The 19,141-nt window shown below is 46.5% G+C and overlaps 1 protein-coding gene across 2 annotated transcripts in view; it reads left to right on the top strand.

Annotated features, from left to right (window-relative positions):
• Positions 1 to 19,141, top strand: part of POU6F2 (POU class 6 homeobox 2) — a 445,974-nt gene that overhangs the window by 416,041 nt on the left and 10,792 nt on the right. For both annotated transcript variants that reach the window (XM_065883909.1, XM_065883910.1), the window contains 2 exons: positions 6,440 to 6,646; positions 16,705 to 16,873. In XM_065883909.1, coding sequence (XP_065739981.1) covers positions 6,440 to 6,646; positions 16,705 to 16,873 — 376 coding nt within the window. The remainder of the gene's footprint in view (positions 1 to 6,439; positions 6,647 to 16,704; positions 16,874 to 19,141) is intronic.

The raw sequence follows: 19,141 nt of genomic DNA, 5'->3' as shown, positions 1-19,141 counted from the left end.
TTATTCTCAGACGTGGAATACTTATCTGTACCCATAAAATAAGCATTAACGCATACGCTGTAAAAAGCTCTTTCTCACAGTTACTCGTTAAGAAATTGTGAGTCATCCATGTCTCGCCAGTAGCTCTAAGATAATTTGTCTCATGTCCTGGCCTTTAGTTATGCCACCGTCAGACACGCCACCATTTCCTATGCCCATACCCTTGCCAGATATTATTAATCAACCAAGGCACTGTTTCTTCCTGAACCTGGAACCTCCAGAGCTCCAGGAAGCCATGGCCAATTGATTGGTGTTGCCTGCAAGATTAAATCTGTTTGTCCTTTGTTGAGTGTCTTCCTCTAATTCAGCTCTTTCATCTGCTTATCCTCATGCCTTTACTATCTCTGGTTCACGTTCTCCAATAGAAACCCTCTAAATATTCACACTTCCATCTTGGACGCAGCTATGTGCAAGAAGGCACTAGATTGCATGTCACAAAAATAAATTTTGTTTGGGAAATGGTTGCATTCTCCTACTCTTCCTGGATCAACATCCTAATCAGAGCTGCCAACATAACTCTAAGTGAGTTTAACCTTGAACCTGGGAGCCCATGAGACTGAAATGAACGTATTATATAAAGGAGACAAAAATCATCCCTTGGAGGAAGAGAGAACAGTGACTGTGACCAGACCAGAAAGCGAGGGGAAGGAGACTGGTGATGGCTCACTGCCAGCTCCTCGGCTCTCAGATGCTAGAAGCTCTGTGTTCGAGAATGGACACAGTAATGCCCCGCGTGAACAAAAGCCTCTTGACCAGAAACTGTTGAGGTTACACAAATATTGGGCAAAGGATCGCCTCTGCTGATGGACTGAAAGCCCTGCAAAGTCACCGATTTCCAGCATTGACAGGTTTCGTCTTCTTAAAGATACGTGCAACAGAATTACTTGTCACGTTGACATCTGTAATCACATTCTCCGTGGCAGAGTTTAACGGCATGTCATAGACTATTACGACATGTGGCGCATCAGACAACTTGTCTGGCTGCCCTGGGCTTCTGTGGTACCACCCTCAACTGCTGCTGGTGACACCTACGTGCCAGCAGTGAATAAATTCAGCACCCGCCCACCTCCATCAGTCACAATTCGTCCCTACTGAGTACCTCAACTAGACTGAGGTCCACACGGGCATCGTAATGATCACATGGTGACCCAAGGCGTTACGTGGCTCTGAATCGCTGGGGGTTGCCACAGTCGCAAGGTAGTCTTTATGGTGGGTTAAATTATAACTACTACTGAATAACGATAGCACACTGATACATCACATAAGCCACCTTCATTCTTATGGAAACAGGGAGGCGTGCTAATGAACACTAGTAATCATTTTAGGGCTTGTTTTCAGTTGCTCTTACAACACGGACTGTATTCTCCATTGCAGTTTACGCTCTTAACTCCTATAAGCAAAGAGACAAGTAAACATGAGCTGCAACAACCAAATAAGTCCCCTGTCAGAGAGGCTGGAACTCTTTTAGGTCACAGATTATCATTACGATACCATCTTCCTGGTTCAAGCGTTCATCGGAGATGAATCATTACCCTCGGAGTCAGGGCAAAGACAGAGGGGATCATTGCAAACGATGCCTGTGCTATTTGCTGTGGGATTGATGGGGCAGTAACTTGACTCAAAATTTTCTAATGTTGCAACCTAGGCATAAAATAGGCCATGCTTTTTGAACTGAAGTGGAAGGCAACGAAACAAGCAACCCCTGTATGAAGGATTCACTGAAGCCTTTTGCTTCACACTTGGATGACTACGGTAGCATCCTAGCGACTGATCTCCTGGTCTGTCGTCTCTCGACACTCTAGTCCATTCTCGCCACATGGTCACTTTCCCAGCTGAAACAGCTCCATTTCAGTACCCTTCCCCACGGCCCCCCTCAAAAACCATTCATCGGAATCTCTTGCCTGGAGGGAATTTGACCCTTCCAGGCCGACCTGTCACTTGCCCAATGTCTGAACCCTCTTTTGCATGCAAAGTAGTTAACTCGCCACCGCCATGTTTCTCATCTCTTGTTTGGAATGGATTCTCTGTCTTGCCAAATCCTCACCTAACCTCCAAGACCCATGTTCTGCCCCCATCTCTTCTATGAAGTCTTCCAAGCCATCCATGTTCATCTTTCTTCCTCTGAAATCACTCATTCGGTCCCAGTGTTTTTCTGAGCACTGATCACATGAGTAGAGAGATTTTTATCAGATAGTCCTTGCCACTCGTTTGGTGTATATCATTTCTCCGTTGGATTGTTAGAATCTTTGCACGTGATGCGCCTGTCTCATCGCCCCCTCCCCTGCCCCAGTTGGGTCTTCCTGGTGCCTTACATAGAGAAGGGTCTGCAGGTACCAGACTGCTCTGCCAGAGTCCTCAGCATCTCAGGAGAGCTGGAATTTGTCTTGCGTGTCCAGTGCCTGCATCCGGAGTCCCAGCGTAGTGGCCTTGTTTGCTCAGTGACGTGCCCTTCCATCAGGACGTCTCCTTGCAGTAAACCCCTAGCTCTGGGAACCAGAAACTCAAACTCTGAAAGCTAGTCCCAGAACTACATGTGTTTTAAAAGCGGCCTCTTTCTATCTTTGCCCTCAAATCGCCTTTTCAAACCTCAGTTTTGATTTCCTGATTTAGTCGCAACATGTGTAGATGCAAATATTTCCCTTGAACAGCGAAAGGCCTTTCATTTAAAATCTGAGTTTCCCAGGTCAAAGAGCCTCCCGCCTTGCTGCCCGGATTCCTCTCATTTCCTTGTTGGAAGTCAGGGTCCGAGGAGGAGTTTCCGTGCGACCTATGGAAGTGCTGAAAGGAATCGGAGCCGCCTAAGCAAAACTGGCACATCTGACAAGTTTTCAACAGCACAGTGTGTGACCATCTCCACACTTGGATGCATGGGAGCAAATGAAAATGGGCGAGTTGTAAGGCATTGGGGAATATTAGAAAATTCCCCACAAAGCACTGCCACGTGTTTGACGTGCTGAGATGATGATCCCAACTCCCCTGAGAGAGGAACAAAAATGAAAAACGCTTGACTTCCCGGAAGCCTTCCTGACTTTAGAATCACCCTTCCTGCCCTGCCACCTCGCAGGCACAACCTTCCTATGAAAGTGTTCCCTCCGTTGGGCCGTTGCAGGTCCCTCTGGCTCTGACACTAGCGCTGTCCTGCCCTCTGTAAGTGATGCTAGGGCCCAGGAAAGAAGAGAGGAACGAAGGGAGGGGACACAAAAAGTGGCACCATGTTTTAATGTCACCGTGCAGTATTGGCAAGTGAAGCTGCACCTGGGGAAGAGGTTGGTGAGATGTTCGCGTTTGCCTTTCTTCTTCTCTCCACCCAGAACGCAGGCAGAGCCCCTCATTACCGCCAGGTGAGCACCGACTCGTGTCAGTCTCGGGAGTAGGAAGCCTCGCCTGCATCACAGTGTGTTCTGTAGCTGTCAGGTGCCTTGCCTCCCTCTGAAGCCTTCTCCCAGGCTAAACACGCTGACATCCTGCCTAAAATAGAACCCGCAACCCTGCCACCTAAATGAATCCAGCTTCCTTCCGTAGGCTTTCAACTGGGCCCAATTAGGTGGAGCAGGGCTTCCCAGGCCCAAGATACGAGGAAGCCAGAGGCGATGGGTCAGCCTCTGAGCTTTCACAGTGCACTGGGGGCAAGGGGGGTTGTACCTTTCATGGTGCGAGTGAGGAACGCGGAAGTAGCCAGCGTCAGAGTAGGACAAGGAGCCTGCCCCCCAGGCCTCCCCGCCATTGCCTGTGGGGTCACAGGAACAGCCTTTGCATCCTGGGATGCCTAATGCAAGACCAGTCATCAATAAAGTACTTACGTGCCCTGATCTATTGACGTGGACGCCTCCTGTCCTTGCGGCACGGATGGGACACGCTCGTGGCCAGTGCTGCTGGGGGGACAGCGCAGGCTTGCTCAGTGAGGCTGCGGAGCTACAGACTCCCTGCGGGACCGCTGACCACTCTCACCTAATTACTTGACCTCTATCGGCAGCCATTGACAGCTGCCGTGGAGACTAGATATTCGCACAGCTCCTTCATTAGCGCCTTCCCACAGGGGCTTTTGTAGTAGAAACATGGCCTGCCAAGTGAGGAGGGGGGCGTCTCTCCATCCTGATCTTTGGCACTGAATCCTGTGGTCTCTCAGGTCTTCTGCAGTGCCAGTTGTATCTGGAATCCAAGGGACAGCTGAGTCCGGAAACCATTCCTTCCAAAGACAGTTATTGAGAAACTGCATTCAAAGCCCTGCTTGGGGTACTGTGGGCATAGAAAACGGTATCGTTTATAAAATTAGTCTACAATTTCCCATCTGGTGGGAAATTGCGAACAGGATGCAGGGCCTTTCTTAAGAGCAGGTGCCCTCCCGTGTCCTCCCTGTGGTAGGAGCCAGGTGACTTTTAGAAAGTGAGCACATGGGGGGCCAGACCTGGACTCCAGCTCTGCCACTTGCAAACTCCTCCCTGACCCTCCACTGTCTTATCAAGTAACAAGGGGCAGGACTAGGGCCCACAGGACTGAGCTGTTGTGAGAATGTGGAATGAATGGAAACCGTATCCACGAAAGCACTTCCTAAGGCGGTATTATTAATGTGTCACGGTGGCCCCTAGGCCGAGTCACCACAGTTCACATCTGGGAAGCGGCCCTGGAAGACGACCAGCAGAGCAGCGCTGCGTAACCACCCTGTGGTACCTGGAGGGAAAGCGTGCAACCCCAGCTCCACAGCTTTCCCCAGGAGAGTCCATGACATTGGGAAATGGAGATCATATTTTCTTTATTTACAGATCAGATTTTTGTTTTTCTCCCTAGCCCAAAGCAAGCTTACAGATTAGATTTGTCCATGTCAGTGGACAGGGACAAACGTGGTCCACAAATGTGTTCAGTGTTTCCAGATCTTATAAATGTCTCAGCTCATGCTCCCTTTCTCCGTAACATGGTGCTCGGATCCAGCCAGGCCTCTCCACACCATCCCTTCACAGAAGACAGAGGCTATCAGACGCAAAGGACAGCCTTCCCCTACCTGCCACAGAAGCCTTGGCCTGCTAACCTTTAGGGCCACTTTAAAACACATCATTTAAAATGCACTTTTAGGACTTCCCTGGTGGTGCAGCAGTTAAGAATCCACCTGCCAATGCAGGGGACACGGGTTCGATCCCTGGTCTGGGAAGATCCCACATGCCACAGAGCAGCTAAGCCTGTGTGCCACAACTACTGAGCCTGTGCTCTAGAGCCCACGAGCCACAACTACTAAGCCCACATGCCACAACTACTGAAGGCCATGTACCTAGGGCCCATGCTTCGCGACAAGAGAAACCATTGCAATGGGAAGCCCACACACCACAACGAAGAGTAGCCCCCGCTCGCCGCAACTAGAGAAAGCCTGCGTGCAGCAATGAAGACCCAACGCAGCCAAACGTTAATTAATTAATTAATGTAATTAAATCTATTTTAAAAACTAAATGAAAAATAAAATGCACTTTTAAAACATTTTCAGCCCTCGGTAGTCATTTCACCTCTATTTTGAGTTTCAAATATTCGTTTATGACCCCAGTTCTCTCCAGCCTTCAGAAAGCTTAGGCTCCTTGACAATGCTGTAGAGGAGGTGGCAGCGCTGGGAATGGACTCCTGTGTCCCTGACTCCAGGACCCAGGCTCCCAACCACCGTGAGCACCAGGGTGCTGCTGGGGCACCGTCGTCCCGCTGGGGTGTCGGGGAGCTGGCCCCCGACCTTGAGAGAATGTCGGGGAAGGCGAGGAGCGATGGAAACTGCAGGGGAGACCGAGCAAAGGAGAGGATGGAAGGGAGCACACTGTGTGTGAGGGGCCCTGTGGGGAAGGGGTGTGGAGCCCCAGCCAGACGAGGGCCTGCAGTGCGTGAGGAGTCTATCCTTTGCTTCGGAGACAGAGCAGGTATCTGTGCTACCCTGGCAGAGTTCACATGCTTCTGCCCTCACTGATGCTTGATTTTATTTTTTTTTAATTTTTATTTTATATTGGAGTAAAGTTGATTTGCAGTGTTGTGCTAGATTCAAGTGTACAGCAAAGTGACTCATATACATATACATGTATCTATTCTTTTTCAGATTCTTTTCCCAGATAGGTTATTACACAGTGTTCCCTGTGGTGTACAGTAGGTCCTTGTCGATTACTTTATATGTAGTAGTGTGTATCTGTTCATCCGTGATTTTATTTTTATATAAGATATTTTCCCCTTCCCTCCACGCACTCAGTCCATGTGTGTTTCTCCTTCAGATGCTCATATCCTCTGCCACTTCCTTCCGCACCCGCATCTCCGGATCTGTTCAAGGATTATGAATCGGCTCTCAGGGAGCCTCTGATGGAGGCCAGGGCATGAGTGGTCTTCAGGTGCATGTGCAGACCCTGAACAGAGCCCGGAACCTCACCTGTGGGCCTGTCTCTTGCAGATTATTGGGACCATTCCTCTGATGCTGAACCCGGGGCCATCAAGCCAAGCAGCGAGCGGCTCTCAGGGCCTTCAGGTGCAGCCGATCACCCCCCAGCTCCTGACCAACGCCCAGGGCCAGATCATCGCCACGGTCATCGGGAACCAGATCCTGCCAGTGATCAACACCCAGGGCATCACGCTCTCCCCCATCAAGCCCGGTCAGCAGGTAAAGTCTCCATGTCCAGGCAGCTGTGGCTACCTGGACACCTCTCCTGACCGCCCTTCTTCTGTTTCTTTTCAATGAGAAGTCATTTTTAAATTAGAAGATATTTAATCCCACTAATCCTAACATATCAATACTTACAAAAAGGCAAGTAGCTTTATTCTTCATTATTAGTGAATATGGGTGATAACTATTAAATAGCTGCTAATCTACAAATATGAATATATTCAATTATAACAGAGACAATGGCCTAAAATTCAATAGATATGGGTTCTTATTTATCTCTGCTTAGCTGATACTTAACTTTCGATTTTCAAAGTGGTCAAGAAGAAACCAAGACCACTTATGTCTTAACTGTAAAGGGAAAAATAAAAAAGTATTAAACACCAAGCGATCCCAACCTGACGCTTCTGAGAATGCTGCCTACACATTAGGGAGTGGGGGCTTCCCTGGTGGCACAGTGGTTAAAAATCTGCCTGCCAATGCAGGGGACACGGGTTCGATCCCTGGTCCAGGAGGATCCCACATGTCGCGGAGCAACTAAGCCTGTGCGCCACAACTACTAAGCCTGTGCTCTAGAGCCCACAGGCCACAACTGCTGAGCCCACGTGCCACAGCTATGGAAGCCTAGAGCCCATGCTCCGGAACAAGAGAAGCCACTGCAACGAGAAGCCCGCGCACCACAATGAAGACTTGCCCCCGCTCGCTGCAACTAGAGAAAGCCCACGTGCAGCGGTGAAGGCCCAGCACAGCCAAAAATAAATAAATTAATTAATTTAAAAAAAAAAAAGATAAAGTAATTATCTTTAAAAAAAAATTAGGGAGGGCTTCCCTGGTGGCGCAGTGGTTGAGAGTCCGCCTGCCGATGCGGGGGACACGGGTTCGTGCCCCGGTCCGGGAAGATCCCACATGCTGCGGAGCGGCTGGGCCCATGAGCCATGGCCGCTGAGCCTGCGCGTCCGGAGCCTGTGCTCTGCAACGGGAGAGGCCACAATGGTGAGAGGCCCGCGTACCGCAAAAAAAAAAAAAAAAAAAAAAAATTAGGGAAAGAAAAATAGGAAGTTCCAACTGGTAGAATTTCATTAAAACCATGACAATCCAGTTCATTTTTTCCATTCAAATATCAATCAAGCACTCCTGTATGTTATACTAGAGGCTGGGTACACAGCTCTGAATAAGAGAGACGTGGTCCCTGACCTCATGGAATTTCTAATTAATTCAACAAACCTTTTTTGATAACCCACTCTGCAGCAGGCCCCTGCTTAATAAGAAACAGGGGTAAAAGAGTGACGCTTTCTGGTCTTAAAGGAGCTTGTAGTCTTGTGGAGGACACAGGTACGTGAGCACAGTCCCTCTGTGCAATAAACAGTGTCTCGGGACCTCCCTGGCGGTCCAGTGGTTAGGACTCTGCTTCCACTGCAGGGGCCCGGTAAGGGGATTACGATCCCATGAGCCATGCAGCACGGCCATAAGTAAGTAAAGAAATAAATAAACAAACCAGAATGTCCTGTAACAGGACAGGTGCGCACAAAGTTCAGTATCATCACAGAGATGGGAGTGACCAACTTTGTCTAGCGAGTTTTGAGTCCTCACAGAGAAAATGGTTTGGAACTGAGTCTTGATGGTTGAGTAGGAGTCAACCAGGTAAATGATGGGTCAACAACATTCCAGGCAGTGGGACCAGCAGGCACAAAAGCAGGGAAACGTGAAGGAGGACGGAGTGTTGAGAAACAGAAGGAAGGTTCCTGTGATTAGAACGTAGAGTAAGTCTGAGGACAGGCATGGAAGGGGCTTCATATTCAAACTGAAAAGGATGGGCTTTGTCCCTGTGTGATTTGAGCACATTACACATCATCTTTGTGCCTTGGTTTTCTCATCTGTAAAATGGGGAAATGCTGGCACCTACCTCACACAGCAGTTGGGAGGCCTCTCTTACTCCTGCTGGTTCTCGCTCTGAATCTAAACCACTGCCTGGGGAGCCAAGGTCCCCACCACCCTCTTCTTCCTCAGCTTCCTCTCAGGCAGTGGGACGATAGTCCCTGACGAATGTATCGTGAGGACTTCCACCCTCACGCCTTGCCCCCGTCTCTCAGCTGTTTTCTTTCTTTTACTATTTACAAGATTCCATTGTATTCTCTACCTTCTAAATAGTTCCCCCAAGGGACTTCCCTGGTGGTCTAGTGGTTAAGACTCTGCGCTCCCAATGCAGGGGGTGCAGGTTCGATCCCCGGTTGGGGAACTAAGATCCTGCATGTCACGTGGTCAATAAATAAATAAATAAATAGTTCCCCCACATAAGGCAAGATTCTCCATGTTTCACTGGCTTTTTAATCCCTAGTTCCGTCTGTTCAAACTTATGTTCAAAATTATCTCTGGGGGCGGAAATGAGAAGATCAACCTTTTTTCGTACAATCTGCTAAGAACTATTTTCTGTCAGCAAAGCCAAGTTGTAAATTGCCAAGAAGATGAGGATTATTTAGATATCCACAACATTTAATACAAAGTAGCTCTCACTCTCACCTTGAATTTCTAAGGAGGGTGTGTGGGTGATAGACCATCACTGTTACATAAGATGACAGCTCTAGATTTGGGGTAGTACAGTTTCGATCCAGAAGGACCTAACCAAGAAACGGCAAGTAAGAGGTGGGTGTGGTGCCACTCCTCAAATCGTCGCCCACAATCAACATCATGAATCCATTTCCACAGTCTCTCCCATGAGCACAGATGCACCTCAGAAGCTTCCTCACAGCACCTGTTGGCCCCTGGAACGAAACCTCATTACCACGGTGGGAACGTCTCATCCTCTGCAGGTCTAATCTCCACCATCGTCCTTGTCACTGTAGAATCAGAGATCTAGCAACTGGGAAGAAACAGCCAGCCTCTAGGGGATGTGCCTTGCACCTCCAACTCGTGTCACTTACAACCAGCCTCCCAGAGAGCAAGACTCAACTTGCGCATATAGAAGCATGCATCTCTCATATATATACGTGCTGAGAGGAAACGTGTGCACGGCTGAAAAGAGTGACATGCAGACCTTCCTGAATCCTCAAGTCGCGGCAGAGGCCCATGGGCCCATCCCATTGTTCAAGGCATGTGCCAGTGGTCTATCCAAGTGCCAGAAAGATCAAGGGAACTGTTGAGGAAGCTGGTGAGAAATGTCAGGAAAATTGCAGCAATTAGATGAATGACTATTACTGTTTCTTGGCATCAGCTCTGATTGAAACACCTTGGAATGTGTAGTAAAGTTAACAAGTTGGGTGAATCGACAGGAAATGCTCAAGTCTGAGTCCCAGATATAAAAGTGGGGGTTCTGAGGGGAGTGGATCATAAAATGCCCAGAGTCCAAAAGTAAAAAGCTCACAACTGGAGGTATAAGGATAGTGGTCTTCAATTTTTTTCTTTAAATATTACCCTTTACATTGAAGAAATATAATATGGACAACCACTAAGAAATAAAGGATTTCTATCGTACAGTAGAGAAGTTTCTCAGTTTATTTTTTTCATGTGATTTATGACAAATGCTTGATCTCACAAGAGCATAGCTCCAACAGTAAAATATGTCATAAATTACAGGAGCAGAGAGTTCCCTAACTCATCCTCAGAGGTCCAGTTTTATGGAGTGAAGTACAGAGCTCTTGGGCCAGACGACATGGGGTGATTTGTTTTAATTTAATAAAAGTAATTACATCTTTAATTTTTACACCTGCCTGCCACTAATTAGAAGAGCCTGAATAAAATCTGACTGAAGAGTCAACCAGTCTCGATGATGATTTATTCCAGTGAAGAAAGATTGAGAACCTGCAACGTTATCATCTGAGATACAAACAGTATTTTTTTTTTTAATATATACCAGGATCTGATAGCCCTAGATATCACATCAGAGATCCTTGGTGAGCAATGCAAGACAATAAGAGTGAGAAAAGGACTAGATAAAAATGAGACAGAGAGAGAGAGGGGAGTATCTTTCTGTGCATGAAACAAATTACTTAATACAGAATAGTTGGCGGGAGCTCAACTATTCCCTGCATGGGACTCTGCAGCTTCAAAAGCCAGAGTCACCCAGGTGCCCGGGGTTTGCTCTTACTGTCCTGTGAGTGTGAATTAATGACTTCTCCATGAGCAGCACAGACATCATTTTGTGTATATTTATTCTTCCTCTAACTAAATCCCAACAAAAGTTAATGGGAGGGGGTTTTTTTTAGTGTCATTAAGGAAATAGAGACATTTGAAAGGGAAAGTGTTCTAATTTGTAAAATCAAAGCATTGAAATTTTTCAAAAATTAAATACCGTAGCTGTAATGCTTGGAGACTACCACCCATGAAGGCACTCAATTGTTCTTCAAACTGTAATCTTGATGCCAATAGGAAGACAAAGCAAAGTGGTTTATTTCACTTAGCTCTCTAAAATGCCATATGATTCTCCAAATCCATCCATTTTTTTCAAGTAAAAAAAATGTACTCACTTCCCTGTTTTTCCCCAGCCATTACCTGAATCAGTAGTCCCCAGTTTTTTTTTTGAGCCACCCAGAATGAGACACACACGAGGCATTTCCACCCACAAGGGATCTAAAATAGCATAGGGGTTTCCTGGACGGATGAAATGTGTGTCAGTGACCCCAATACAAAACAGATCTTTGACCTTCCAGCCACATATCTGGGCATCTCACCTCTATGGTCTTCCCTTATCCCCCCCTGCTGAGCTCAGCTGACAGGGGGCAGGCTCCCTGTACACCCTGTGCCCCTGGCCTGGAATGCCTCTCCCACCTCCTGTGTCTGGGAAGCTCCCGCCACTGTCCCTCTGCCCAGGATCCGTCCTTCGTGAAGCTTGCCTGTGTCATTCCCTCGCCTCTGACTTCCCCTTGCTCCGTTCACTGTCATCAACCTGTACTGTCACTATGAGTCTGTACCTGAAAGGAGGCTGAGACCAGACTGATTCAGCCTTGCTCAGGACCCCGCCCACGCTGGGTGCTCCGTCCGTCATGTTCAAATTTAATTGTTGCCAAACTATAGTGTTTCCTTGTCCGGGACGCCGGATCCCAGAGCCACTCTCCCAGGAGAGCCCAGCCCAGGCCCTTCTGTGGCTTTCCAATTCTATGTCTTTTGCATTTTCCAGTATGTTCCAAATGAGCACCTGCCGGCAGCCTGGGGAGACCTTCCACACAGCGCTGTCTTCTCTAGTTCTCTTTTCTGTCTGTCAGCCCCTTCCTCTGCACTAAGATCTGGCTCCTGTCCCATCCCTGTCCCTGCTGAGCCCTGGTCGTGTGTCCCAAGCTTGCGTGATGACTGCCTTGGCCTTTGCTGCCTGTGCCTGGGCATCGGCCCCGAATGCTGCTCAGGTTCTGATTCTCCTCACTTCCTCACGTCCTCATGGTGGCTGGAGGAGTGACACTGTTCTCAGTTCTCTTTCCTGAGACCATTAGAGCTTCTGCCATACCTACTCCCCTGCAGGCAGGAGGGGCCTATGATGGAGCCTTACACCTGGGGCTCTGCTTCCTGCTTATAGCTTCAAGCGATGCTTCAGAGCCATGGAACTGAGCCAGAGGAAACCCAGTAGGTCTCCTAAACTCTGCCAGAAGGATAACTCCCTCCATACTTTTCTAAACTTCCTGCAGAGATAACTAAAATCTCTTTTGATAACTGAAATCTCTAGATTTAAATGTCTAGAACACGATACCCAAGGGAGATGGTAGTTATCAAAATCTTTCAAAATTTTAGTCCTCAAAATTTTTCAAGTTAGATTGTCCTGAGGTCAACCCTGAATCTTTCAGCAAATGTAACACCTGTGCAGTTGTCCTGTCCATGGTAGCATGAACTCCTCAGGTATTCTTTATGCCCTCCTAATTAGTAAAGGTTCTTATTAAACTCGGGCTCGGGCTTCTCTTGTCTAGACATAGTAAGTCCACTTTCTTTACCTTTTGTGTAGGAGAAGCTCCATCCAAAACCTTGGGTGGTCCCTCAACCAGCAACATTATCTTCACCTGGGAACTTGCTAGAAATGCAAATTCTTGAGGCCCACCCTGGACCTACTGCACCAGACACTGTGGGGATGGGGCACAGGGCTCTGTATTTTAACAGCCCTCCAGGTGATTCTGAAAGCCCGGAATCTTGAGAACCACTGATTTCATTTCTCTGCCAGCTATTATAAGGGACCCAGTACACAGAAAAATGCCAGCCATTGCAGAGAAGGAGGGAGAATCATATGTCTTCCTGCACACTCTGGCTTCTTCTGCTAGAGCCCTCAGGGTTATGCTCATTTTCTCCATAGCACCACAATGGGGCTTTAGCTGGGGGTTCGTTACGCCTCCCTGAGATATTTATAAAAGCCCAGGTCTCCTCCATTTTGCTTCTGCGTGTTTGGACAGTTTCTCCTCCCTCCCCCATCAAATGAATTTCTCTATATTTAATCCCATTTGAATTTTACGGTTTATGTGGACTGACTTTTTCGTCTCCTCTATCACATTCTGGTTCTGCATTTTATCCCATTTTCCACCCCCACTTGTTTTTATGTCAATCGTGAATTTAATTAGAAGATGCTTTATTCCAGAAACTAAAATATTATTAAGGATATAGTGTGTTACACATAGAAGGTATATGAGGAGCAGTGGCACAGACGATCAAGAAGGACTTCAAAGTGTGCCTGTATCTATTTTTGTTGAATATGTTAAACATCTCCAGCAGTGCCAACTAACACAAACAAACCATCGAAGGCAGCCTGTGAGAGGCAGCAGGAAGTATAAAGCTTTTCAGACTCAATCCTGTGCCTCCCTGTTTCTCATTGACTGTGTGGGATGGACATCGTCCTCTCCTTCCATCTCTGGATAAAGCAAAGCCCCAGGCTAACATGAACTGCCCCTTCACTTTCCTCTTTTGTGGACTCTCCGTGCTCTCAGCCAGTATTAATCTGCTAGAAATGCCATAGCCATAAAATCTTGATTTTTGACAACTAAGAACCTTTCAGAATTTTTATTGGTTCTGCAGTGTCTGGTTGAACTCTGGAGGGTAAGCAGGACCCCAGTGTCCTAAAAAATGCTTATTTTCTTTGGAAGAAATACATCTTTCCTAGATTCTTAGATATCTTAGATTCATCTCTCTAACTATGTAGACATAGAACAAACCCCTAAAAGATCTATTTTACTTTCTTCTAGAATTCCTTCTCCTGCGTATCTTAATGCGTAAGCCATAGCTTGCTTGAGTGACTCCTCAATGAGATTGCAGCCTAGTCATTTTTTCTTTACTGAATTGTGTCTGAGGAAGAAAATTTTTAGTTGATTATTGTCTTTTCCAGTTCCTTGATGGTACTTTGCCACACCCAGGGCCAGTTTTTACTGATGAAATGGTAAAACCGAAGACTGGCTCATTCAGTAACTCCAAACTGTACAAAGCTTTTGTTAAGTAACAATATTTAGAAGGACAACTCAATAGACTAGAGGGGATAGACTGACATGCAAATATCCATCATAATTTATTAAGCAAATTAAAAATAGATTTCATCTTCAGTGTGCGTTCCCACAGAATAAAACTTACTGGATTCAGTTGTAGATTATGTGCTCAGCAGGCTGGCTAATTACTTTAGGCAGATGCTTGATGCATATTAAATTGGGTTCCATGTCAATGACAACTGTCTTCAGTTCACAGTCTTTGCACAGTGGAGTAATAATAAGGCTGTTCACTTGAGATGCAAGTGCAGACAGTTCTGGAGCGGGACACCCTGGCATCCTGGAAAGAGCCCTGCACTGTGAGGCGGGAGCCTGGATCCTAACGTTCAGCAGACCCGTGGCCTAGGGACAACCATTTACTTCCTGTAATCACGCCAAGTGTCTCTGCCACATAGAGATACCACGTGAATGGGAGAAGCAAAAGCATCACCACGGGGAACCAGAGGGGAAATAGCTCCTGAAGCACATTTCCAAAGTAGCACTTGACTAACAATTGTTTGAAAGTAAGATGTTAATTGACGGTTAAAAACACTTTAGGGAATTAGAAAGACTGACAAGCCCAGGTGTTGGTGCCGATGTGGAGCGACTGGAATTCTCATACGTTGCTGGTGAGACTGTCAAAGGCTACCACCACTTTGGACATCAGCTTGGTAGTTTCTTCAAAAGGTAAATAGGCATTTATGGTATGACCCAGTCATTTCCACAATTCCACTCCTAGGTATTTACATATAAGAAATGAAAACACGAGGTACACACAGAGACTTGTACATCAATGTTTATCACAGTTTTCTTCATAACAGCACCAAACTGGAAATAACCCAAATGTCCATCAACAGATGAATGGATAAACAATCTGTGACATAGGTATACATACAGGTATACGCTATATATAGTATTCAGCAATAAAAAGGAATGAGCTACTGATACATGCAACAAAACAGGCGAATCTCAAAAAATGGTATCTGAGCAAAAGAAGCCAGATGCAGAAAGAGGACATGCCATACAATTCCATTTTTAGAGCCATGCCAAATGGGTCCATTACGGCAGAAAGCCAGGAGGTGAGGGAAAATTGATCGCAAAGGGGCTTAAGGAATTTCATAGAATGATAGGAAGGTTCTGTATCTTGATTACGTGGTGGTTTCACAGACATATACATTCGACAAAACTCATCAAAATGTTTGCATTAAATGGGTGTATTGTATTATGTGTAAATTATATCTCGGTAAAGTTGAATGAGAAATTGAACACACACTGGGAAAGCAGGGACAAGTGTGAAGTTGAAACCTCCCGGGCTGACTCTTAGATCCCGAGGAGGTGGTCAAAGGTCAGTGCCTGATTTTGTGTAGTTGTGGCTCTTCCACCAAAGTTCAGGGCTTGGCCTGATTCTGCCCCCAGTCTGACTTCCTTTTATAAAAACCTTTTATAAAGACCTTCCTACACCTCTGGGAGTGTGATGATGGCTATGAAAGCACTTTGTAAAGTACTCTGTCCAACCAACCAAGGTGGCCACTGCTGAGGCCACCTGTGCACCTGTGCTGGGTCCTGGGCTGCCCTTTGTGTCAGCTTCCTAGAGGGTCAATACATGGGTGGAGACCCCTCCCGGGCATCTAAGTGGACCCGGCACCTGCAAGCGTTTCCCTTTTCTCTCTTCTTCCTCCCCTCAGCTGAGCTTCTCAGCTCTCAGAACAACAGCACTTTGATTACCTGTAAAGGAGTCATGAGCACATGGACATAAAGACCACCTTCCTTACGGCATACAGAATTTTTCAAAAAGTGAATTCTTTCTTGAGGCGCTATGACTAAGAGCTCAAGCCCTGGGGTCAGACTTCACGGGCCCAGAGACCAGATCCTCCCCACCTGCCAAAGGAACTGACCGAATCCTTTAAACTCTCTGTGCCTCAGCTTCCTTGTTGGTAAAAAAGGGGTCAAAATCATACCCATTTCTCAGGCTGACGTAGGAGTGAAATGAGAGGGCATAAAAGTCCCGAACAAAGTGCTGGCACAGAGTAAGACAGTGACAACAGAGAGCTACAAATATTAATCAGTACTTTTGTCCTGACTGCCCCAATTTCTTTCTTAATTTCCAAAGGATCTTAGCATTTTTTCCGACTCCACAGTAATACACCCAGACTCTTCGGTCTGGGAGAGCAGGAAGTTCCCATATACACTCAGGAAATTGGAACTTTCCTAAAAACACCAGTTACCTAAGACAAAATGGCTGAGCACAGCCTGCCTTTGATATCGCGGTTTGCATTCCGAGTTGATGGTAGGTGTTATATTTTATCTATACGTTCTGGAGAAGCCTGTCAAGTGCCTGTCAATTGCATGAACAGGCAGAAAGAGTCCTATGGCACACCGCGGTCAGGAAATGTAGAAAATTGGGTGCTCCAGCAAGCTAAGTAAGAAATTAATAATATATTTAGAATTACTAATAAAATGCCTGTCAAGACAGCAGCAACATATTATATACAAAAAAAAAAATCCTCCCTGTTGTGTAGGGTGTGCACTCTTCCAGAGAAGCATATATTCTTGGAAATGATTCAACCCCAGATGACACTTCTGTTCCCTGGCATTTCCCTCCTAGTTTTTCATGCCTTTGTGTATTTTTTGCATCCCCAATTGTAGCTCCACCAGCCCTCCCAGACATCGGTGGGTCAAGCAGCCTCCCAAAGCAGCCTTCTGCACCTGGCTCACAGTCAAGCAGCCATGTCTCAGAGCCCCGCCCGGCAGCCTTCCTCTGCTTCCTCCTCATCTTCCTCCTCCTCGGCTTTGAGCGTGGGCCAGTTAGTCAGCAGTAAGTATCCTTCCTGGCTCCGTTAAGCCATGGTGGCCTTCTCATTGCCTAATTGCAATGTCTCTCTCTCTCTCTCTCCTCCCACCCGACCCGTGCATCCCTACATCCCTTCCTCCCTCCCTCTCTTTCTGCTTCTTTCAAGTTGAACAGGAATTTCCTGGCCCTACTGGGCCAGTATCCGGATGAGGTCCGTGCCCAGGGCCAGATGGTTCCTTGGAGAAGCAGGCCCCCCGACCCCCTCAAATGTGTACGTGGAGGGGCCGTTTCCACCTCAGGCGCCTTCTGAGAGTCAGTCCGGCCGCTTCAGAAGCGAGAAACTGACCAGCTTTCAGGGCACGAGCCACAGAGCTCAGAACTGAGATAGCCAGCAGCTGGCACGGCAGGTCAGGCTGCCTTTCTGTGTGTGTGAGGTCCCCTGCCATTCCATTTGTGGGTGTCAGAGGATATAAGAGAGAGCACCTGTGGGCAGGGAGGGGGGAATGTGCGCCATGAACCGCCTCCAGTGGTGCAAGGGGAAGCTGCATGGGCGGAATCCAGTGAGAAACCTCTGAACAACCGTTCACAAAAGAACCGAAGGCTGCAAGTCGGCTTCCCTGAGCGGGCGGCGCATACACATTTTAGAAATGGTATTTGGCCCTAGATGAAGACAGCATATGTATCACATGCAAATAGAAACACATAGAGATGAACGTGACAGTGGTCTAATTTAATGTTGTTCACCTTTAGTGCAATTTTTACTTATATATAAAAATGACAGAGTATGTGCATAGATTATAATTCTCCAGGCACCAGATATCCAACAGTTACGGGTTTAAAGGCTAAAGCACTGCAGAGGCATCTGTGCCATAAAACAAGGACACGTGTAAGTATCTGTGTTTGGTCAGGTGTCATGAATGACCTGTTATAACAGGAACAGTAGGGACTCTCCATATCATTGGGCAAGTCTGGAAATGCAAGGCAAACTGGAGGGTCGCTGTGTCTTCCCCCGACAAGCGACACCCCCGCCAAAAATATATATGTACATATATACGTGTGCGTACATATATGTGTGCATATATACATAGATATTCAATTATATGGATAACTCAGGCAAGAAAGATGCTTGTAGAATGGAGAAGAAAATGAGAGATTATGGAAAGATTAAAATGCCCAAGTACTTCAGTACACTAGCCTGGATGTTCTTGATTTTAAAAATGGGTCAATACCAAACAGAGTTTCAGGATTTGATGGAGTTTGCCATCAACCTGTTATTTTAAGTTGTTTAGATATATAGCTCCTCTCATTTGGGCCAAAAAAGTCTAGTCTTACTCGAATAAACTCATAAAAAATTAATTTAATTATAACCAGATTTTTTTCCCCAACAAAGAAACTCCTCATAGGGTTGTTGTGAGAAGAGATTCAAACTTTGTTCCAATTTGCTCTTCTGCAAAAGCTTCTGTAGAACACTCTATTTCTAAATAGCAGCGAGGTCATATATTTACAATAGACTGTTAAGCTTTGGTCCTGAAAGAAAAGGAACGGATATCAAACATCTTATAGAGAAGAAATAAATTAAATATGAAATGTTTAAATATGAAAAATACAAAACACCCCATGAATACAGTATTTTACGCAAGGTAAACACTCAATACATTTTGGATGGACAGAGAGGTGAATGAACGGATAGACGGACAGACAGACGGATGGATGGCGGTGGATTCTATCTTGCCATTTGTCTCAAGCTGGGCAGGAAAGGACTAGCCTTTTCCAGAGCTACTTAATGGGCCAAATGAAAGTTCAGTTGCACAGTGGCCAGTGGGATATCTAGGTTCTACGTGCAGAATGAGTGAACCTTGCACATTGCATATCCTTGATGAGAAATATACAGAACTGGGGAAAAGAGACTCCTTTACCACATGCACTTGAAGCAAGAAACTGCAAACTCATACGCAGAAGCTGAAAGAGGAGCCTTCTCTGGCAGATACGAGAGGGTCCAGGAGTACCACTGCCGGGCGTCGCACTTTGCACAAACCCATTGCTGGGCTTACAACTGCTACAGATTTTGAGCATGTTGTTTAGTTAATTCCCTTCTGTCTCAAGACCCTACTAGAGAATGAATAGCACCTGGAGCGTTTTCTGATGCTGATTACCACGCCCTCAACAAACCTCTGTTTAAGCCTCCTTTTGCAAAGTAGGGTTTTCAAAGCACTTTCACTGTTTTTCTGATTTGTATACTCACAACAAGGTAATATAAATTCTCATTTTCAGATATTGAAGCTGGCATCAAAT

This window comes from Phocoena phocoena, chromosome 9, assembly GCF_963924675.1.
Source record: "Phocoena phocoena chromosome 9, mPhoPho1.1, whole genome shotgun sequence".
Classification (NCBI taxonomy): domain Eukaryota; kingdom Metazoa; phylum Chordata; class Mammalia; order Artiodactyla; family Phocoenidae; genus Phocoena; species Phocoena phocoena.
This window is presented reverse-complemented; position numbering and strand designations above follow the sequence as displayed.